The following is a 24455-nucleotide window of genomic DNA, read 5'->3' as shown; positions in this document are numbered from 1 at the left end:
TTCCAGGCTGCTCCTACTACTCCTTCGACCACACTCCCCCTCCCCGTAGTCGTCTTCCCTCATGCATGCTTGTCTTCCTGTCACTTTGAGCCATGTCAGTTCTTCAGTTTCTTAGCTCACTTGTGTTTGCATAATATATATATATATATATATATATATATATATATATATATATATATATATATATATATATATATATTATATATATATATATATACACACACATACATACATACTGTGTATGTGTGTATATATATAATACACACACATCAGCACAGTGTGCAGAATCTGTCTCTCAGCTCACGTCTGTTCATGCTTTGTGTTAGGGTCCTTGTACAGGCAGCCGGAAATTTGAGGGTTTCTTGTGTCGCTTGAGAAAGGAAGTCGTTGGTAAAAGACTCGCGGTCTGATTGGCTCTGATTGGAGCTCATCAGCGAATCCTCGCGTATTTCCTTCCTTTTCTGGTTGTTGCTCTTTTGTTTCCCACGGAGGAATAGAGAGGAAAGGGGGGGGGGATGTTGGTTATTGACACCGTCCTTTTTTTCTTTTTCTCTTTTTTTCCTTTCTTAAATCCACGTATGATGCTTCTAATGATTTTGCCTTCACTTTCTTGCACGGGTTGAAAATCTGAGCTACGGTAGCTGTTTACAAACAATAAATGCGTGTCCCATTATTATTATTATTATTATTATATATGTATATATATATATATATATATATATATATATATATATATATATATACACATACATATATATATCCCATAAGATTTTATTTCCCTAATTATAGGTCGATTCGAGTTAATGCATAGTGCCTTGTAAGTCACGTTATGCATAGAGCTTTAAATAAAAGTCACGTTTGAAAGACACCTAACAACGATATACCGGTGTTTTCACGTGCATATTTATTCTGGTTTCTCTCAGGATTTGGGGTTGTATTTCTGAAAGCATAGTTGTTTGTAAGTTTGTTAACTAACACCTAATCAGTTGTGGCGTCTCCCAATTTATTTTTTCTCAGTAGCCCTAAAGGTTTTATTGGTGATGTCATTGTATACTGGGTGTGTTTTTGGACTGTTATGCAGTTCCAAATTTTAATACCGCGCAGGTTTGAAGTGAATGTAACGGCCCCATTTAGATAATGATTCTCAAGTATTGGTAGGAGAGAAACTGTCTTCACGTTAGGTAATCGATACAGCAATAGCTCTATAACTAGTTTAGGTTAAGAATAGAATTATGTAATCAGACCTCTTTGACAATGTGATTTTGGGAGTAGTCCAAAAGCTCTGCAGAAAATGTTGCACGTCACAAGAGAGAAAATTATTTAATCTGGGGACAGAAGATGCATATATTTGGAAACACTTGATTATAATCATTTCGATTATATTTTTTCTCAATGTTATTAGTTATGAAAGTTGTAAGAGGGTTATTGTGATGTATACTAGCGTAACGCCGTAAGAGGGGCTCTTCTCGGTGTCAAAATGTTAAATGGTTTAATCGCACCTTTGAAACATGGGACAGGAACTGTCGTGTCTGTATTATCCCATGGGTAAGTCATTGGGCACTGGATGTCATCAGTGAATGAGTGTCTAAATGATACACACACACACACGCGCGGAGGAAAGGGGGGTTGGGTTAGGCGCGCTCATGCGTGCGTGTGTATGTCGTTTTGATGGGGATAATTTCAAAGGCGCATACTTCATCCCAGACCATATCAGGACTAAGATGAAAATGACAACTCATTAATTGTTTTAGTGAGTCATAAAGCGAAACGAAAGGATAAGATCGTTCTCCAGCAGCCGAGAAGGTAATTTGGAAAGGCGTTTCTCGCTGTTTCTTGGGCGTAGTTTTGGCGGAGAATCATAAATTTAGGGTATGATTTTAAAAAGTATTCCTGGAAGAGGGAGAGGCTGGTCAAGTGAAAGTTGGGATAAGACCTGGCTTAGGCATAGGTATGTTGTTGTTGCTGTTGTTTTTTTGTTGCGGTAGCGTTGTATTTCTGAATTAACGTCATGGAGTTTTATCAAGGTTTGCCAGACACTTATTGTGATAAGGTAAATTTAATACTCCTAGGTTACAGACATTACAATTATCATTGACGAAAAAAATTAATTATTAGTTACATTGGTAACTGCTGATCGATGCTTCCCCTTCGAATGATTGGTTTGCTTACATTTATGTGATATCACTAACTCATAACGTAAATGTATACCTTTGAAATTCTTTTGGGTTTCTCTTGAGGGGACAACTCTCGCTCACTTTCCGCTACAAGTCGGCGCATTCCATTTCTGAACACGAACCTTAATGTCCTCTTAGGTAGGGTCCTCTGCTGTACTCTGTGGGTAGCGAAGGTGAACCTTAATTTGAAAATTATTTACGATGATTTTTCTTTCCCCAATACCTTACTTGTGTGTGTGTGTGTGTCTTCGAAGACGGTATAAGGAAGAGGAAGGACCGAGAATGTGTGTGTGTGTGTGTGTGTGTGTGTGTGTGTGTGTTTGTGATCCAATGCTGACGCCTTTGTCATGACCTTCAAAGTGTACCCAGGTTTTGTACCCTCATTTCTTTTTCTCGTGCCCTTAGTTATTTTGCGTATTATTGTCTTTTTTCTGCCTCGTTCCATACAAGCGAATGTTCAGCATGAATGACGAGTGGCTTTGTTCGAAGTTAGCAACAGGACGAACTGAAACTGTTCTTTCCTATTTTATTCTAATTGTTACTTCTGCATTCATAACTGTAACTCAAGTGGAGATGGTGAACGGATAAACTTTGGGAGTTAAAAAAAAAAAAAAAGTCGTTTGATATTGCAGGCTGGACGTTTTATCAGTGATCCCTTTTTTTTAAGACGCCCAAATGATGCTGGATGGAAAATCCTGTCTAGGCCTTTGGGTGTGGCTCAACATAAGAGTGATAGGTGGTGGAGATTGTCTTTTGGCTACACATAATCAGTCGTCGCCGTCGTTATCTCTCTCTCTCTCTCTCTCTCTCTCTCTCTCTCTCTCTCTCTCTCTCTCTCGTATCAAATGCTGCAGCAAGACTGTGTGGGGCTTCAGGACAATAATTAAAATTAACATCGACCGTTGGTGATATAAAGCCAGTTGGAGACCATATGATTATAATGCAAGTGCGACTTGATGGTGCCATTGCTACTTTTGTTTCTTTTTCCTTACGTGGTGGTCAGTTTCAGCAAAGCTGCTTTGTAGTGGCCTCTGTGGAAGTGCTCTTGCACGCAAGGGAGACGAAAAAAAACATTGCGACTGTGTATTCCTCAAGTCGTTTTATTTAGCGTTTATAACATTGCAGTGGATGTAAATGTTGCTTTCCTTTCCCGGTTGGCGTTTCAAGGGATACTGGATATGATTTGTCTTAAAATTCGTCATTATTGTACATGAAAATGAAGCTTTAAAGATATATTCTGTTAAAAATCATAATAGCGTTCGGAGCTTATTCTCTTCCTCCTCCTCTTCCCCCCACCCCACCTCCTTTCCTCCTGCGTTAAAAGTAGTAATTGGTCTGAGTGAAAAGTTAATGAATAAAGTGGCGGCGTGATAGGAGACTGACCATCGATTAGTTTTGGGGCCAGATGGAGTTGAATTTACAGAGGTGATTGGTTGGAGTATCGGGAGGGGGAGGGATGGGGAGTGCTTTTGAAGGGGTCTGTTGTCATTTAAGGAAAATAGGGAAGTTGGTCGGAATTGGGGGGAGTGTCGGGGGTAGGGGGTTTAGACATTGTTGCTAGGCGGGGCACCTTGACTATGCAGAAGTGTGCGAACGTGTTTCTGGTGGACAAGGCCACCGTCATCGTAGCATGTATTTTGGTTAGGGTGTATGGGTGTGGCCTCTCCAACCCCCCCCCTGTATATCTTAAGGATTGTCGAATTTCTTGGATTTTGAGGTTTAGAAGAGGAAAGAAAATGCCATGTTAAAGCTAGTCTCTCTCTCTCTCTCTCTCTCTCTCTCTCTCTCTCTCTCTCTCTCTCTCTCTCTCTCTCTCTCTCTCTCTCTCTCATATGTCACGATGAGTAATTGCGTATCTGTTCCAAGCTTCAGAAGCATTGTCCATGATTACCTTGAGGTCAGATGCATCCTGTTTAGCCGCATGTAATGATGTCTTGCTTAACTCTTGAAGAATTGCCGAGTACGTAGACTTTTGTTAATCGATATATAAAAAGAAACCTTGAATGAGCTTCAATGCCAACCGCTATTACTGTTTTAATGAATCTGGTTGGGGTATTCCAAAGAGTAATTTTTTAAAGTTTAATATGGCATGTTAAAGAAAATTGTCAGGATGTAAAATTGTCACCTTGGTAAGCTTGCAGATTTTTTTTTTTTTTTTTCTTATTTTCAGATAGCAAGCATGGCGTCATTGGTTGCAAGTAGCTTAAGGGAAAAGGGTGGGGTGCTTGTGGCGTAGGCATAACAGTAGGTCTGGTGTGCGTGCAGCGCACCGGTGATGCAGCAGCTGATTATTGTTGGCAGGTCCTTCATTTGTTGATGGAACTGAGTTTGGGTGGGTGGGTGGTTAGTGGGGAGTCTTGAGAGTAGGCATATTTTGTGTGTATTCAAAGCTGTTGATTTAATAATTTCCCCAAGGGTAGTAATTTTGAATGGGCCTCTCTGCTTGGGGTGCAGTATATTTTTCTGAAGGACCAGTTGATGTGTTGTCAATTTTTATTCCCCTTATATTATCAAACAGACATAATAGGTCACCAGCCGTATTGTAGCCCAGGCCTTAAGGAAAGAAACCGAGTAGACGGCGTAATGGAAGGGTATGTTTGAAGCAGGTGGAAGGGGGTTTATTTTATTTATTTTTATGTACACTGGACCCTAATAAAAAAAATGCGTTTGAGTTGAAGTTACCAGTCTAAAACTGATGTATATGCAGCTGTTTAGTTTGATGTAAATTTTGTTGAAAGCACTGCAACTTGTTAGGTTTCTGACTCTCACCTTTCTGTACTCATACAAGGAAATTGAAAATGAGTATTGGAAGGGCATTACCGATTTTGCTGCAGGGTGGAGGCCGTTCGAGGGACAAATAACGAGGAAGAGGGGCATAAGATGGATTGTGTGCATGCAGTAGTTGCATGACCGAGACCATTTTTGTTTTTTTAAGGTATTGTGGTCTCATTATAGCATTCTAAATGAGAGGTCATCTGCCATGCATGTGCTTTCTCTTGTCACGTACTCCAATTTTTTTTTTTTTTTTTTTTTTCTCTCTCTCTCATTAGATTCCCTCCCCTCGTAACCCTTACTCTGTTTTTCCATATGCGTGACCCATGATTGTCAGTGTCATCCACTGACTGTACGGGAAGCTGATGCTGGTTCATAATGATCGTACATTACACATTATTACTCTTGTGATGTCATTATAAACTTCAGCAACAAGCTTTCATATAGTAGCATATCCAGTAGACTTTCATATAGTAACATGTACAAGAAGCTTTCATATAGTAGCACATCCAATAAGCTTTCATATAGTAGCATATCCAATAGGCTTTCATATAGTAGCATTCCAATAGGCTTTCATATAGTTGACAATTACAATAAGCTTTCATTTAGTAGCATATCCAGTAAGCTTTCATATAGAACTGTATCCAGTAAGCTTTCATATAGAACTGTATCCAGTAAGCTTTCATATAGTAGCATATCCAATAAGCTTTCATATAGTAGCATTCCAATAGGCTATCATAGAGTAGCATCTCCAAATAGGCTTTCATATAATGGCATATACAAAAAGCTTTCATATAGTAGTATATCCAGTAAGCTTTCATATAGTAGCATATCCAGTATGCTTTCATATAGTAGCATATCCAGTAAGCTTTCATGTAGCATATCCAATAAGCTTTCATATAGTAGCATTCCAGTAGGCTTTCATAGAGTAGCATCCCCAAATAGGCTTTCATATAGTAGCATATCCAGTAGGCTTTCATATAGTGGCATATCCAATAATGTTTCATGCAGCATATCCAATAAGCTTTCATACAATAACATCCATGTGTGTAAAAAGAAGTGTGTGTTTGGGGCCCCTTTTTCTTATCGGCTTGGGAAAGGTAATATTTAAGTGATCCGTGTTTAAGGCTCTCACTTGCACCAGACAGTTTTCCACGAATTGCAATAAGAGTCGCCAGTTTGACTGTTTCTTTTGTTTCGTCTGCTTAACAACCTCCACTTTTTGTGCTTGCATCAATACTTATTTGTTAGTGATTTGATCATTAGTTTCAATCCTTTTACCAAGGAGTCTTCCGTGCTTCCTCGCTCATCATAGTAGTTGATTTTTTTTTTTTTTTTGTAACTTGTAATTTAGGAATATCTGCGGTGCTGCTTAGTAAGCCATAGGCCTCTTCTGTTTTTATGTGGACTATAGCTATTAATTTTAAGTTCTGTTAGTATCGCCTTTTACTAGTGGACACAGATCAAGTCAGCACGCTGTTTATTGAGATACTAGCTTTTAATGTAACCACCAAGGCAGATTAACAATGGATGTTACACGTTATAGAATAATCATGTACATTGTCAGATTCTTATATGGCACTTTGTCTTAAGCCGTGAAATTGATACCTTGAAGCAGTGTGCTTTCTCTATAAAGTGTATATCAAGTCGACGAAATGAGAGGTTACTTGATTCTTAGTAAAATCGTGCCTCGGGGATATACAAAATGCTTCCCTCGTAGTCCATCCGACAGGAACAATTATGGGAACATCTTCTCTAAGCATTAAATACAATTCTCTTGCTTATTACAGTTCTCTCCTAGTCACGAAGTGATGGTTTGTTCCCAAATATTTACAGTCCTTAATTAGTTGTCCATTGTATATTTACGATGCCGAGTCTGATTGTAAAACGAGTTTGTTTAGCAACGTCAAGTTCAAGAATGTATAATTTCATGCGCCTGACTCATAGGAAGCATAATACGTTCTGAGAATTACAGGGGTATTCTTCGAGATAAGTGCCGACTGCACTGGAGGAAATGAGTCGTGCATTTTTGTCTTGGAGGAAGAGAACAGAGTTGCCTCCCTTCGTAAATTACTAAGAAACATTCAAAGAGGAAATGGAAGATGGGGATCGCTGTAGCGCCCCTAGTAAGATCTTTCTCCGAAGACTGTAAGGCCCGCTGGGAGTTTTACCATAATGTTATTAGAGTTGATGGTCCGAAGTGATTATACTTGGAATTTTTTATTATTATTAAATGGCTGATAGACCGTCTATCGTTTACCGTACCCCGTACCAGGTGGAAATGAATGAGAAGGTGCACGTGTGTTTGTACTTACAATAGAAAGCCCGATAGCCACGTGGCCATCCATTAGTTGGGGGCTTAGTATGGTCGGTGTTGGATGGGCGGAGAGGGAAGGGTCTCGAGACTTGGTTCCTTTGGTCGGTTTGATTCCAAGAAAGGCGGCTCGATTTGCGCCAGCAGGAGGATGAGGAGAGAGGGCTACAACCGCCAGGGGTTGGTTGATCGAGCGGCTGGGTCATAGAACCCCGGCGTTGTGTGTCAGGTGACACAGGCTGTGAGGAACAAAGAAGGGAAAGGGGATAGGGTGTATTTGCTTGCAACTTCGGGTAGGCTTGCGTGCCCTCCGTCTGTTTGGCCAGCCGTTTACGATGTTTCCCTTTATTTTATTCACGTAGTAATGAGCCTGCGTTGTTATTAATGAAACCACAAAGTAAATTGGCTGCCATTGTTTTTATGCCAGTACGTATCTTGGAGTAACATGTTTTAATATGCTCTAACTGCTGGGTGACAGTTTGTCTTTTCTTACTGTAACTGCAATATTTCCAAATTGACGTAACGGCAACTCAGTTGGCTTTGCTTTCTCATTTGATCTTATTGGAGTTGGCATCATCCATTCTCAGTTTAACGAAATTGATAAATTGATGTAGCAAGGCAAATTCAGCTTCATGGAATAAGCCTGAGTAACCACTATCAGACGAAGGAAGCATTGACAGATCAGTGGAAGATTTCACGGCTCGATACGTACTGGGTGGTAGGATGAATAATATGTTTATTAAGCATTAGGATTTTTACCTATCTTGTTCAGTTGTTTAAGCTTAGTAACTCATCATGTGTATTTTCGTTGTTGGTGGGTCCAACAACTAACAATTTTTCTCTGTTACTGCCGAGTTAAACTGCAGTTTATTTATTTACAACACTTTTTTTCCAACACAGTAAAAGTTTGGTGCTTTAAAGTAATTCCGGAGATTAGTTATAAAGGAATTTCTCTCTCTCTCTCTCTCTCTCTCTCTCTCTCTCTCTCTCTCTCTCTCTCTCTCTCTCTCTCTCATCACATCCCGAACCTTAAAAACCACAATTTAATAAATGAAGGCTGAAGTGGTGGTGAAGTAGTACCACGCTGTTACAGCCCTGGTTGCAAGGAGCTGCACTTTGGGCTGGGTTTGGGGTTGTTGTTCAAGGCCAGAAATGTTTTTGCTATGATTTTATGAGAGGGCCTTTTGAGAGGTGGGGGGAGGGGAGGGGAGGACAGTCGCCTGGGAGGCGAACTCTTCGGCTGCATAAGATACCAGCGATTTGCAACAGCAGTAGTATAGCGTTGATACCCCCAGGAGCTACGTCCGAGTTGTAATAACAAAACACCATCTGTCTCTCTCACGTGGGCGTGGGTGTGCGCGCCTGCGCGCTTGTCATTTCTTTATATTGCAATCCAGACCAGACATATGATTCTTTCAGTCCAGACACCCCAACGAATCTTTTTGTCTCGGCCTGTCTGATGATGTGGGCCATTTTCCTTTGTTAGGTATTCCTTCTTGTAGTTCTTTCCGGGGGTGTCTGTGCTTGCAGACTGTTCTTACAGCTTTTTCAAATCAACCTTCGTTGTGGTAATGTTCTAAACCACCTTGAAGCCTCCAAAAACAGAATAAGCTTCTTCGTGGCTCAAGAAAAAAAAAAATATCAGACTTCTATCTTAAATTTGTAGGGCTATTAGTGTAGCACACATTGGAAGTAAGTTTCTCATTGTGGATGCAGCATCTTACTGGGTGTTTCTGGACATCCTGAGCAGTTTCTGCTGTTTGGATTCAGACAGCATACCTTGTCAGTTTCTGTGACATCAGTTTCATAAATGCTAATATTATATTCTTGCCGCGGCATTTGGCACATACTTACATATGACGGGCAATATAATAGGTAGATAAATATGATTAATGCTGAAGGGTATTGCAGATTGTAAATTTTTTTATGTTGTGGTGTTGCCTATCTGATAGTGTAATTTCTTTATGCTTCCAGTATTTGATTACCGGCTTAGAGTTAAAAGACCAGCAAATATTTTGCAACTCGCCCATTTTACAGATGGACGATCCATATCTGAATCGCGGATCAGGCTAGGGACGATTGGTTGCGTTCCCCCGAAATCCAGTATGTTTTTCTAAACCTAAACAGAAGTGTGATGAAAGTTGCAATATATATATATATATATATATATATATATATATCACAAGATATTCTCTCTCACTCTAGACAGTGCTTTTATCAGAAAACACTACTTTTTGCACAAATATGTTTGCCTTTCGAAACGTGAACAATAAAATTGTTAACATTGTTCATTCATTGCTTTTGCCTCATGGTAGATTTTGATGATGCTAGAAAGTAAACGTCAAGCTCTAGTTTTCAACCCTTCAGAATGCCAAGGACGTTTAGCAAAACATTTTTAAAATTAGGATAATGTAAAAGATATTATGCAATTGCAACGAAAGAAAGGGGCTTTTAGAACCGTGCACTGGTTGCAATCCGTCCCCAAAGGATCAAGAGAATCCCTTGTAAGCACTTCTGTGTCGTAGCTTGACAAGACATAGAAAGACGGTTCACGTCACAAAAATGTAATAGGTGAGTGACAGTGGATGCATTGGGTTCAGTACATTATAGTTTGGAAGATGTGTTCTTGGTTTAGTTGATTATTATTATTTAGAAGATGAACTCAATTCATATGAAACGAGCCCACAGGGGCCATGGACATGAAATTCAAGCTTCCAAAGAATAAGGTGTTCACTGGGAAGAAGAGGAGATAAATGGAAATACGGAAAGAAGAGACCTCCCTTACTAAAAAAAAGAAGAAAAAATTATATAAATTGTAAATAGATAAAAATGTAGTAAAATGCAAGGAGAATAAGGTTAAGGAGATCGCAGGGTACATGCCCTTTGGAAAACTGTATGAAGAATCTTCACTCTGCAGACGTACTCATTTCCGTGGGGTACACCAATTAATCTCTCTCTCTCTCTCTCTCTCTCTCTCTCTCTCTCTCTCTCTCTCTCTCTCTCTCTCTCTCTATGTAGGCATTACTTAAGGGTCTTAGCAGCGTCCCTCCGGCCCCTAGCTGCAACTGCTTTCCTTTTACTGGACCCCCGTTCACGTTCTCTTTCTTCCATCTTCTGTCCACCGTCTCCTAACAATTGATTCATATTGCAGCTGGGAGGTTTTCCTCCTGTTACATCTTTCAAACTTTTTACTGTCAATTTCCGTTTCAGCGCTGAATGGCCTTAGTTGCCCCCAGTAGGCTACTTGGCATGTATGCCTAAAATCTCTCTCTCTCTCTCTCTCTCTCTCTCTCTCTCTCTCTCTCTCTCTCTCTCTCTCTCTCTCTCTCTCTCTCTCTCTCCAGTTGACAGATGTTAACGCTGGTAAATTTCCATATTGGAGGAACTTTTGCGATGTGCTCCTTGTTAAAATTTGAATGCTTTCTTTTAAATACGAGAACTCTCAGTTTTCCCATGGTATTTAGCTACACGATCCTCTTAGGTTATTTCCCCGAAATCATTATGTGATGGCAGATAACAAATGCATGCACGCACGCGACCCCTAACAGTCTACGTTGTGGAGTTTATTCTTTGCAAAACCTGTAAATAAGTCTGGTTTCCCCAGGAATAAGCCATGTACGGATTATCGTAATCGATGGCCCTGTTACGAGGTGGTACAAATATCATACATTGTCAGTCACTCCTAAGTGCAAGTAGTTGCTCTCTCTCTCTCTCTCTCTCTCTCTCTCTCTCTCTCTCTCTCTCTCTCTCTCTCTCTCTCTCTCTCTCTCTCTCTCTCTCGTCATGAATCTTGCATCATGCAGGAATGCGTCACTGCGATACTGTATCCGAAGTTCAGCATTCTGTCGTTTCATATCTGCAGCAATTATCCAGCGCAAGGAATGCCCCTTTATTAAAATCTGGAAGTATGTTATTGACATCGGTAGATTTGCATTACATCATTTCTGTGGATCGATTGTGACAGGTGCTGTTAGGGGAGGGGGTGGGGTGGGGTAGGATAGGCATTTCAGGGCTTTAGTTGGGAGGGAGAGGGCGGGGAGGGGCGGGTGGTGGTTTGTTGGTCGCAAGGTGAATGCACAGCGACTAACCTTACGTAATCCCCTAAGTATTTCTTCTCGCCATCCTCTTCAACGTAAAAGACAAAAGTCGGAATAACTCTTTCTCCCGTTGGAAGGGAATACGTCATCCTAGGTGTCACGTCACCTGTGGTCGTTTTGCCAAATTGGGAAGGCATTTGGGCAGAAAATTTCACGTGGTGTGTTTCAGAGGTCGATTTTAGGGTGGCAAAGTATAGAGGGGGTCCCCCAGTCCCCCTCCTCACCCTCCCCCATTCTCTGTCGGAGCTAACTTTCAAGGGCGACCGGTCACTTAACCCAACTCGCCAGGCAGACTGTTCTCGCTCTTTTTGTTTTTGTCCCTTTTCATGAGGATTTGTGTGGGTAGAATTGCAAGCGTGAGGGCTTTTTTTAGCATTGTTTAGTCCCTATTCTACTTTTTGGTGAAGTAAAGGTTATCCCTGATATGGTAGATAAAGAACCATAGGGACCTTTGTCTTCGTTAAGGGAATTCACCACAAAAAGGGATTGGGGTGTGGCATTGGGATTAGTCTTGGATTAAAGTTTGCAGGTTGTTTCCTTAGAAAAAAGTTAGGTGGGAATTTTTCTTGTACATTTGGGAGCTGCTCTTTAAGGGGAAAAACATATAAATCTAGGGATAGTTTTTGAAGTTGAACTAGTAGTATTTCGAGAATCGTTTTGAAAGGGAAACTGTTTACCATGACAAATGCATTTAAGCTGGCGAGTTGCTTCCTTTCAAGATGTGAGAAGACGGATAATCAAAACGCCCGGGTGTAAGAAGATCACTATCGGATCATCTTCAGCGCAAAGATGAGAAGATAGAGAACCACGACACTTGATGATTAAGAAAGAAATACTTCCCCAGTCAGTAAAAGGACGAACAACTCGTGCAGTATTTGTTAAAGGACCACATTTGGTCATATGCAAGAGATGAACAGTATCCCCATATTTTCTTCCAATTTAGCGGTCGTTGTTAATAGATAATAATGTACATCCTAAATTAACCAGTTATCGTTTATTTTTCTTCCGCCTGGCACGTATTTAAAAAGCCTGCGGAGTGTTATCGCAAGGAAGGAGAGGAAGAGAGAGAGAGAGAGGTGCAAATGCCAATGTCCCCCGATCACCACCACCACCACCACCATTTTCAAGGGCGCGCACACGTAAACGGACACATTGCCTTGGCCTTTTCTCAGTCTTTTCGCCTTTGTGTATGTGCGTATTTTGTCATTGTACTGTGCTTAAAATAGGTTATTGATTCCCGTTTGGTAGTGTGAGAGCACGCGGTTGCGCACTTGAAACATTAAATGCCCTCTCTCTCTCTCTCTCTCTCTCTCTCTCTCTCTCTCTCTCTCTCTCTCTCTCTCTCTGCGTATTTAGCGGTAGTCATTAAATTCTCAAGAGTCTGAAGAGGAGAATTGAAGATCGCGTGTACCAATCCTTCCAAAAGCATCCCGTCGGTAGAAGTTCTTGCTGGACTCACTTTCAAGGGCATCCGGTCGTTACTGTCTTCATGTTCCTCCTCCTCCTCCTCCTCCTGCTCTTCCTCCACTACTCCACCTTCACCTTCAATTCGTGTCCTCCACTGTTCATCATCATCTTGCTCTTCAGAGTGATATTTAGAATTAACTCTCGATCTCTTGGGGTCTCACGGTTTTCGTTGAATAAAATATCCGATCTGTTGTGATGTCACTGACGCGTTTGCTCGACTTCCTCTAGATGACATTTCCGAAAGCGGAAAGTTGATGCACTGCTTGACAGAACAAAGATCTCCAGTCACTGGTGCATGTGTCTTAATCTGTCTGTGTGTCTGTCTCCCGAGAGATGAACTCGGTAACATTAGTGAATTTTTTCACAACATTCACACAACGCTCGAGTAATTTTTCAAGTGGGTTTTCATGTCGTGACAAAGCCTCAGTCATTTTTAAATATCACGAGGACCTTTAAACTTGTGAGACTTGCTTGAAAACGGAAAGAGGATGTGTACATTGAATGCCAGTGTTTTGCTAAGGCTGTTTCCCTTCATTCATAAACTATAGAGAGTGAAGATTCCACGAGAGCGCTGATAAAGAAAGAGTACGAGGAGAATTGTGAAGGGAGTGGTTGTCTGGGGCCAGATTGTTGTGGAATGTGGGTGATGGCATGCGCTTGCTGGGATCTCTCTCTCTCTCTCTCTCTCTCTCTCTCTCTCTCTCTCTCTCTCTCTCTCTCTCTCTCTCTCTCTCATCGCGATTAAAAATCACCAGACCTAATTTGATGACCGACGGAAGAGGATTCCGGCCAGAACCTTCAAATATTGGGTAACGTGAAATGGGGATTATTCATTTTGAGTGGTTATTCTTCGTGGGTTACTCAGAAATGTTCCGCTTAAATTTAATTTTAACCAGTTATTGAGTGAAAATTATGTACTGGGACATTGATGAGTTATCTAACCCAAGAAGGGAATTATGGGTTCTCATTTGAGTGAGAATTAGTTTGGTTAATGCCCGGTGAATCAATTTTGTATGTGCAAGTATGTATATTTGTGTGCGTGTATTATATTATACGTATCTTCGTCAAATGGGCATGACAATCTTGTATAACAGATTTTGTCTTTTTGAAGGTTCGGTAATAGCTGTTAATTGCCCCCGCCCCCCCCCCTTTTTTTTTAATATCGCGGAGGTGTTTTTTTTCCATAGAGGGAGTACCAAAGAGGAAGAAAACCCACAAGATTTCGGAAGACATTTTTTCTATTCACGACAAAAAGCTGAAAATTTATTTTCTGATTTAATTTTCTTTTTTATATCGTGTAGCATTATTTATATTTATATATTTCGGAATGCGTGTTTCCATAATATTCACTTGTGTGTGCTCTCACGGCATGACCCAGGTGAACTGGAATCGGGATTGGGGGTTCTTGCGTTCTAGTCAGTAGGTCATTGGCACGATGGACGGAAACTGGGAGGGTAACCTAGTGCTGGGGCAGCCAGGCGTATGGGGTTTAGCGTAGGGATGGGGGTGAGGGGAGACCGGGGAGGGGGTTGGACTTTAATCTTGGGGTAGGTGGAAAATGCTGGTGGTAAAAGTACCTTGAGTGGAACAAGGCTCATTTCTCAGGTTATTGTTTCATGCGTAGGAGCAGCCGGTATTGTAAAGCGAACGCGTCTGAAATTGCGTCAGTGGCTACGGTTTTTACAGTATTCTGTGTTCATCCATCCCCCAAAGTTTTAGTGAGTTTTTGTAACCGGTGGTTACATTTCGAGGAGGTGGTAGTTTTATTTTTAGCCAAGTTGTAGTAGTTGAATCCATTGAATGCCCCGCCGTAGACAATGTCGCATTTCCATGGACATCACATATTAAGACAGAGACCCCTTGAAACAGGCCCTGGACTAAGTTCTCGCTCCAGTGCTCCTGAAAACGTGAGTTGGTTGGAAATGAATGTCGAGTTGCTTTTTGAGCCCCTTGTTGTATAATAGCACTGGAGTAGCTTGAACGTAATCCTTATTTACAGACGATGTTCAGTTAAAACTGAGATAGCGCTGAAGAAAACTATAATCAGCGAAAACAAGAACGTTGGAATCCGCAGTGTCATTTGATCGACAGGGAGTGAGTGCGCCACGACATTTAGTTCCCGTAGGGAGTGAGGTCCTTCCCCCTTTCTTCCCTATCCCCTCTTGCAAAGGAGGGTGGAGGGGTGAAAGTTGAGGAGAAACTACTGCTACTGCTGGAGAGGAGGAGGGCGAGTAGGAGGGACTTCTTTTGGCATTGACATTGAAAATTCTCGCGAGCCCCCCACCATGCTTTCTGCCTCCTAGCATTCTGGCTTGTGCACGCTTTTCCCTTCGTGCTTCTCTTGCTGGAGAGATTCTTGAGCTTCATTACACGTCGCTTTTTATAGTCGTGATGTCGATCCTTTTTTTTTTTTTTTTTTTTTCCTGGGCTGAAGCATTTATTTCACATGACGTCTTACCTTTGTATAGTTTCGTCCTGTTTCCAATACTTCCTCCTCGACTCTTTTCAAGCGATGAACTTGACATTGACATAAGTTCGACTTGCTTAGCACGTGTTAGGATCAGAAGACGTAAATGGGGCCTTCTGGGTAATTCCACAATAAACTAATCTTGAAACGTTCTTATTTGTAACAGGTACACAAACTTTAGAGGTCTGTTCGTATTTACTTTGTGATTTAGAAATAAACAATTAATCGCTCATATGAATTCATTTTCAAGTTAGAAACCAGTGAGTTTTGAATGGAAAAGTGTTGTAAAAGTAATTTAGATGACCTACATGCGGTGTGTGTGTGTGAACTTTGCGATATTCTACTAGAATCCATCATTACTCTACTAGAATCCATGCATAAATGATGCGGGTTTTTGTTAACTTTTTCTCAATTGCCCCCTCACTGTCATTGTCAGGCCTGGGACATAGCAGTTCGTGAGAAGGGTGATTCTTTAGGTCAACATCCTATTCCTATATCACCTATTATGATAGCCTGGAGAAGCGTGTTGAGTGGAGTCCTGTCCCTATAAGAACGGATGATGGCTTGATCTGTCGACTGTAAGATCCACATATTAAATATGACGGGATATTCTCTGGCTTTTTAGCTTGTAGACATTTTCTGCTATAGGATGTGTATATAAGTAATATGTATGCGTTGTTTGTGATGCTCCCTTAATTTGTCATGTATTTACGAATATACTAAAATGTACACCTTCACTTTTGTAGAAAGTATGAGGGGGTTGGGGGTTTGTTAAACTGATGAACCTTGGTTGATACGAGCCTCAAAGGACAGATGGAACAAGGTTCTCATTCTTTCTCTCAAAAACGAACCTTACGTTTGCTGAAGAAACAGGGTGTATGGGGTGTGAGTATATATACATGTGTAGCAAATACAACATTTTGCCCTCGTGTAGACAGTCAAGGGTTAAAACATTGCTACATATGCTGTGCAGTTTCTTCAGCTGTTTCACCTCTTGTTAGGACTTGGCCAGGGTTTTGGGGGGGTTAGATAGTTCACGGTCGTCTAAACATATTCCCGACCTTACTTGCCATTTAAGTTACTCTCTTGACCCTTTGTTGTTGCATTTGCTTACTGTTGCAAACAAGCAATTTTTTTTTATCTTTGTGTTAGTTTTTTCATCATACCAGTATCTTTTTTCATCATACCAGTATCCATCAGTAATGTTGCTGCAATGTCGATTTTTGTTCATTTTTTTATGTTTTCAGTTTATTTGAATGTTCAGTTAATTTTGATTTTTTTTGGCTATGTAGGAGCCGATTGAGTTATTGGTTAAAATTATACATGCTTGGGCAGTGTCTGGGCACATGGTGTAAATTCGACATAAAAGATATTTCTCTTCCCACCCCCACCCCCACCCAAAAAAAATGCCATACGTGATCACGTTCATGTCCGTACAAATGAGTGCTTAACTTCTTCAGACTTGCAATGTGGTTACTAATTGTTTCTCTTATTGTTCAGGTAGTAAGGGCTAGGGTGGGTTTTATTACTGTGTAAAAATGTCATAGTTACTATGTTTTTTTAATTGTTTTTGAACATCCGTGATCAGTTTTTTCCGAATTTTTTGGGGGGCTGTGAATTGATTTTTCCCCCATATGTAAATAGATTTAAACATGTTCACAAAGAAGTTTGCAATTTCATTAAAAAAAAGCATACAGACAACTTCATCTGACAATAACATTAAAAAAATTAGTCAATATATTCATTATCCTCATGTTGTAAATGTAAGCTTCGAATATTGATGTTAAAATCCCCAACATTTCTTTGATATCATTGGGAGAGCTTAGGCAACTGAATTTCACCATATAAAAGGTGATATAAAAAGATATAATAGAACTGTATAGATTTGAGCAAATTGTATAAAATTGACCTTGCTGTTACTCTAAATCCTTTTGCCTTATGTTACTCTAAATGTTTTTGCTTTTATTTCAGACATTGACCATTCTTTGATTGTGGTAGCCTTGAATCGTATCCTAATGCTGGTTTCTTTCCTTTTGCTGCAGGATGCAAGATCAAAGCTCTTCGTGCCAAGACCAACACCTACATAAAGACACCCGTCAGAGGGGAAGAACCAGTATTTGTTGTTACAGGTAAATATCATATTTGATCCTTTATTAGGATAGGCGAGAATGGAATTTCATCCGGATTGAGAGAGAGAGAGAGAGAGAGAGAGAGAGAGAGAGAGAGAGAGAGAGAGAGAGAGAGGCCATTTGTTACTTATTCCTTTTTCTTCGTGGTCGGGAGTAATTTGTTCCGACGGGAATACAAACCTTAAATTTTTGTGTTCGGGGTCATCATGGGTCAGGACCGTGGGGTTGCTCCCATGGAAGATCATGATCGGCGGGCGAGTGGGTGGAGGGGTTGCCACTTTTGTGTCGGGGCTGTGGGCGTGGTGGCCACTTTTTATGATAGTGCTGATGGTTGTGAGGGGTTCTCCCTCTCTGTCCTGCCCGCCTACCACCCATACCTACCTTCGGAGCCCTCAACAACTCTCCCGCCATCGCTATCAACTCGAGGATGGATACTGGAGGGTCCGTGGCTGGGATTAGGCCTGGATTCCATGGCTCGGCTCACCCCTGGTTAATGGCCATATTATGCAGACTGGAATGCCAAGCTGGCCGAAGTGTTGTGTCGGATGTCTGCCTAATTTGGATATTTCGGCAAAGCCTTGTAGCTAGGGGAAGAATTTTCAGCGTTAGTAATTTGGGGTGCGAGTTTTTCTATCAGTCATCCCCTGCCTTTTTCTCTATTTGATCGTCTCATTAACGACTGTTTGTGTTAACGTTTCGCTGGGTATGCACTGTCAATTTTTAACCGTTGTTCTTTTATGACCATATTTTTGGTGTGGTTATTGTTTTCCTTTATATAGCCTGGATTGTTAAAAAACATCCAATATCTCGACACCCAAAACCGATTTGCGTCCATGATTGATATGGATGACCTGTCAGGATATATCAGTTTATCTAATGGTTTTTCTTGCAGCAGCTGTTCTCATTTGGTTTTTATTGCTGGTGTATGTCTTCTGGTCTGTACTGTTTCAATCAAAAGATGAATGAGGTTTGAAAACTAAAACAAATTTTCATTACACGTCACCGTACGGAGAAATTGTTGGTGTAGATTCTCTCTCATATATATATATATATATATATATATATATATATATATATATATATAATATATATATATATATATATATATATATATATATATATATATATATATATATATATATATATATATATATATATATATATGTGTGTGTGTGTGTGTGTGTGTGTGTGTGTGTATGTATGTATAAATGATGTGGACACTGTAGTGTGTGTGTGTATAAATCTGGAACCACATACTCCCAACTCCCAGAAAATTAGACGCATCAGTTACTGCAATAGGAAAACACATTGTGTTGCAATTTGGTGTACTATTTTTTATTTTAGTAAAATGGGACAAGTCCAGTAATATTTGTCATTTTTCCCTTTTGTAGTATGTGTGTGTCATGGTATAAAAAATTATTTTTTTTATAGTGGGATTCATAAATTGAAATTTTTGTTTGTGTAACATGAAAAACTTATCTTTTCAGGGCGTAAGGAGGATGTAGGAATGGCCAAACGAGAAATACTGTCTGCTGCTGAACATTTCAGCCAGATTCGTGCCTGTCGCAAGAACAATCTGAATGGATCAATGGCACCTGGACCGCCCACTAATGTACCAGGACAAGTGACCATTCAGGTGCGTGTTCCTTATCGCGTTGTGGGTCTTGTTGTGGGACCCAAAGGTGCCACTATCAAGCGCATCCAACAGCAAACCCATACCTACATCGTTACACCATCGAGGGACAAGGAGCCAGTTTTTGAAGTCACTGGTTTGCCGGAATCTGTTGAACAAGCTAGAAAAGAGATCGAAGCACATATTGCTATGCGAACGGGTGGCCTGCTGGATCAGGATGAGCCCAATGCTGCAGCAGCAGCACATGCTGCTGCCGCTGCTGCTGCTGCAAGACACCATGGGGATTTTCCACCACCATCCCATGGCCTTGACAACATTTTCAACCCCAATTCTTCAGAGTTGGTCTCATCACTGTACAAGCTCAACAACTCCTCGCTCAATGGACTCGCCTCAATTAACAGCATTACCGGAGCTGGTCTCAATGGTTTAACAAATGGTCTCAACAACAGTCTTTCGAATGCCCCCAGTCTCAGTGGCATTAATGGTCTTAGTGGCCTCAGTGGGAGTGGTTTAAATAACACACTAAGTGGTGGTATGAATGGGCTGAATAATACATTAAACAACTTGAATACGTTGAACCAGCTCAATGACCTTAACTCTGCCTTCACACTGCTGGGAGATGCTGGGTCATCTCTCTTAGGGTCTGGAAGCAAGAGTGGGGGAAGCACCCTAGATTCTGCTCTTTTTTCATCCTTCAGCAGTAGTGTTGCAGGTGGAAAACTAGGCAGTAATGATGTAACTGGTAGTGGAAGTGGTGGACTGGGTTTGTATGGCGTAGATGAAGGTTTAGGATCCCTTGGTTCATCAATGGGGTCCTCTCCATCCTTTGATCCAGCTCCATCGAGTATATGGGGCGAGCTTGGAAGACCATTGGGTAATACTATGAGCTCCACAGTTAGCTCCAGCTCCTCCCTGAGTTCCACATTTTCTTCCCTTTCCTCAACACTGTCCTCATCACTGACACGCAGGTCGTCGTCAGTATCTGGAGCATCTCCACCCTCATCTCGTCTGTCTCCTTCATTGGAAACCCATCCTCCTGCCAGGCGCATTAGTTCTGATCCAGCTCCTGGGCTTGCAGCAGCCCCTTCACTGGCATCGCTCAATTCTGCTCTTTCAGGAGGGTTAGGGGGATTACCCACCTCCTCTCCTTCATCTTCATCCCCAGCTTCCACCCCAGATCTGAATCATCAAATGAACAGCTTCCAATGTGGTTCTGGATTACCTGCCCCAGCCACTTCCACCTCCACAACTACCACTACCATTGCTGGTATGAATCAGCTTGTCAATGGCTTGGATGAGAAGAAAAGGTGTGTTACTTGCTGTGAGTCTGAGGTGGTTGCTGCTCTTGTTCCATGTGGGCATAATCTCTTTTGCCTGGATTGCGCCAACAAGCTGGAATCTGAAGCAGCTGAGTGTCCCATATGTCGCATGAAAGTAACCCAGGCCATCCGTATCTTCTCGTAACGCGCCGCTTGCAAGGTTTGCAGGAAGCCATCCATATTTGGTTGGCACTTAGGGCAACTAGCCCTCATCTTACCCCCCACCATCAGCATGTAGAAAGTATAATAGTCCTTATATATATCTGCAAATTAAAGAATATTATCTTTAAAATTAATCATGGATTTTTTTATTAAAGTACTGATATATTTTTATTTAATTTTCTCTTCGAATGTAAGGCATTTTTATTAGTGTGTATTGGGTGACAGTATGGCCCCGGGCTTGGCATTGTTTATGTCTGGTGGTCAAGCCATCGGTGCTGGTGGCGCAAGTCCTTCAAGTCAGAATGGAGAACAGCTGTCGCTAGGCTGTGATAGGCAGGTAGCAAATGCTCCTATGGCACCCGCTGCCAGCCAACAACTGCCAGAGGGAGTGGAAACCCCCCCTCTGATCTCCCGCTGTTTCCTGGGTACTCAGGACGGCTGGGACTGGGTTGGGCATAACACCTGGCACTAAATAGAGCGGCGCTAGACTTTTCCCACCACCCGCTCACACCCAGATCTGATCATCATCACTCCGCCCGCTGTGCCAATGTAAGCCCTATTCAGTCCCCTTGAGCCGCCTCACAACGAATGCTACATATCCTTCTCTCAAACTCTGCTCTGTAAATGAGCATCACAGCCACCCACCAACTATGCCCCTCTACAAAGAGAGAGAGAGAGAGAAAGAGAAGAGAATGCCTACCCACCCATGGAGAAATGAAGCTATGGGTTGGGGTGCGGGTGGCAAGGTGGCCAGTGGAAAAAGGGAAAAAATCAAAGAATTTACAAATAAATTTCAATAATTGAAGGAGGCACCAGGAGCAGGAAGAAATCTGATTTCGTCAACTGCAGGTTGATAATTATTTGTTAACTACCCTCAGAATGTATAATCCAGTTAAGGGATAGGCAATGTTTATGTCCCAACCAACATCAGAACGATTGACTCGTGCCTTTACTCCCACCACTCCTTTACTACTTAGAGCCGTCACCATATACCACCTCCATAGTCTCATGTCACACATTCTCATATTCCTACAAGTATCCCTTCCTCAGAAGTCATTTCCTGTTTATAGAATATTTAAAAGATAAAAAAAGCGGACATTAAACTCAACTACCCATCCATTACGTGCCGTTTATACCTCATTTGGGTGAACTGAAGCATAGTTCACCCCCTCCAACCCCCATAAAACTCCATCAACATCACCATCATCATTATCATGGTGATATGGCCACTGGACCCTCACCAGGCTATGCCCACTGAGCCACCGACCATAGATTTGACCCTGCTTGTGCATTCATGTAATGGAAGCAATACAGTGATATTATCTATAGTCATAGTGCTTATCTAAGTTCTTGCTCATTATTGATATATAAATGGAAATAAAAACTGAGATGTGAAAAAAACTTTATTTTGTATAGATGAAAATCAGTATTCTAGACCAATCTTTAATTTCCAATATATTTAATTATCAATGCCTTTTTGTGATAATGTTTGTTTTTGTCTGACTTGAAGGACTCGGAGCGCCACGCACTTTTTATATAGAAACCTTTTTTGTACAAGATATTCTTATTCTTCTTCATGAAACCTGTAACAGATGGGATGGCCTTTGGCCTCACGCACTATTCATGTCGTGGAGGAAAGGAGGGGCTGTCAAGACAAGTGGCTAAGTGAAACTGACTTCCATTCTCTTGCACTGAGGTTGGATGGTCGCAAGGAAGAGTTGGATAATTGGTTTTAATCATTAAAGTTGAAGCTTAAGATGCCCCTTTGATTATTCTATGGCCTAGCTCTTGATCTCAGAATCCCCCTTTTGTAATGAATTAGTCCATGCAATTAGCCAGTGGCCTTCCCAGCTCTTGCCAGTGTCATGAATGAGGATTGCTATAATTCCCCCTTCCCTCATCTCCCTTCATATTATTATTATTATTATTATTGATAATATAAAATCAGTCCTACCAGATATGTTGTATGATTGTAAACAGGAGTGTTTGTATAGGTTGGCCCAAGAGAGACACTGTACTACTGTACTGTTATGTACTATACTTGGGGGAGTTGTTCAGACCCCCCTCCCTCTTGACATTTGTTTTCCTAATTACTCCCAAATGCTCTCAACACAAAGGTTATTGAAAGCTTTGTGGAATTTTTCCCTTCAAGAAAGAAGAGGAGATAAAGGGAAAGTTGTTTAGTTTTTAAGGTAATATATATTTTTTGTCTTAAGATTTATATTTTTCTTTGCTTTTTAATGAAAGTCTACAGTTGAGTGTTTTAGTTCCTTTATGATATATTTTTTCTACCTATCCTTAATAGAATTTTTGTATGTACCCAAGGTAAAGGGTACTGGGCAGGAAAGTATGATAGATAATAATCAGAGATATATATATAGAAAGGGAAACCTTAATATATATTTATATTATAAATTTAATCCTTGGGCCTCCCACTGCTACACTGCCTGTCATTTCCCCCTCACGCTATTAAAAACCCATATATAATATATTAACAACCCATGCATTCTCACTCCTAGTGTCGCAAATTTACCATGATATTCAGAACATTAGCTTCAAACAAAAAAAATTAATAAATTCGGATGTCGCCAAGTGGCAATTAAGGTTTTAAAGAAAAATATAGAAAGACCTTCACCAAGGGCACGTGAAAATCACCTCTGAAGGTTTGTAGGTGCAAATTTTGTGAGTTGTTTCTTTTTTAAGTGAGAAGTTTATGATTAATCCATTTGTATATATACATATATATATATATATATCTTGCTGCCCTAGAATAATTATTGACAATGTGCGATACACTACTTGGAGCGGGAAAAGAAGCCTAATAGTTTAAATGTTTGACCCTTTCGATTCTCACCTGAATTCTTTATATTCATTGTGTGTCAATGTCTGCTTGGGATAGTATGGATTTAATATGTCACCAGTTCAGGGATTGTGAGCCTATGAGCTGCAAGGAGGGACTTGGTTGCGTGGTGGATTATGACCAGATGGGTCGCCATAATAGGCTGTTATTTTAAAAGTCATGAGAGTTATCACAGAAACATCCCTTGCACTGCTATGCCCACCACCCATCCATGTCAAGACTTGAGCTATTGGCCCAAGATCGTTGACTATGTCACATAATTTTTACACAGAGGTTAGGGAAAAGGGCTTTTCTCCATCCTGTTCATGAACCTCGACCTTTTATCCCTTCTAATTCTTCTTGCATTTTGTAGCATTGTTTTGTGGTAGCTGCTTCAATTTTTCAACTGATAGTTTATTAACAGCTGTCTTAAAGCTTCTTTCTATCTCTTTCAACCCCATTTGCCTAATGGATGAAATCATGTTAGTTACTGAGAATGCCCTTCTCTCATACCTTGTAAAGATCCTCTTGTATAATTATAAACTAATGGTAAACCCGCCCCTTGTATCTTACCATAGAGCACAACTTATGCTATTTACAAAAGATGAAAGTTTAAGTAGTTTTTCATATATCTATTTTAATATATATGATTTATTAGAGGAAATTTATCGTGTACTTTGTTTGTGTAGCCTAGATTGAGTGATCTAAGAAATTATTTTTATTACTTTATTTCTATATGAATTTCTGAGGACATCAGAATGGCATAGTTAAGGTGTCCTAATCTCTATTGTATGGACGTGATGTAGAGGACAGATAAAGAAGCATTATTTTTCATTAATTTTTAAAAGAGCTGAAAAACCACATCGCCTTTGTGTTTGCTGTCGTGATGTGTAAATTTCACTATGTAAGAGCACCAGTTTCAGGGAGTATTGACATGAGTATGGTGGTTCCAACCCACCTAGAAAGAATACCCTTGTCAGTGCTGCCGAAAGTCGTGATTTTACTTACCCTGTGCTAGGGATCCTTTTTCCCAGCTCGAGGCGTTAAATGACGCTGAGCCATAAATATGCAAAAGGTATAAA

General features: G+C 40.8%; 1 protein-coding gene across 2 annotated transcripts in view; it reads left to right on the top strand.

The window, feature by feature from the left end:
• The window catches only part of LOC136825440 (RNA-binding protein MEX3B-like), a 130601-nt gene extending 107835 nt beyond the window's left edge, over window positions 1-22766 (top strand). The window contains exons 2-3 of one of the 2 annotated variants that reach the window (XM_067081883.1): window positions 17334-17420; window positions 18908-22766. In XM_067081883.1, the coding sequence (XP_066937984.1) occupies window positions 17334-17420; window positions 18908-20517 (1697 nt within the window). In that variant the 3' untranslated portion in view covers window positions 20518-22766. The remainder of the gene's footprint in view (window positions 1-17333; window positions 17421-18907) is intronic. The other variant, XM_067081884.1, reaches the window with a different exon arrangement.
• The last annotated feature ends 1689 nt before the right edge of the window (window positions 22767-24455 follow it).

Source organism: Macrobrachium rosenbergii, chromosome 37, assembly GCF_040412425.1.
Source record: "Macrobrachium rosenbergii isolate ZJJX-2024 chromosome 37, ASM4041242v1, whole genome shotgun sequence".
NCBI classification, from domain to species: Eukaryota; Metazoa; Arthropoda; class Malacostraca; order Decapoda; family Palaemonidae; genus Macrobrachium; species Macrobrachium rosenbergii.
The sequence above is the reverse complement of the archived record's forward strand: the minus strand, read 5'-3'. Positions and strand labels throughout refer to the sequence as shown.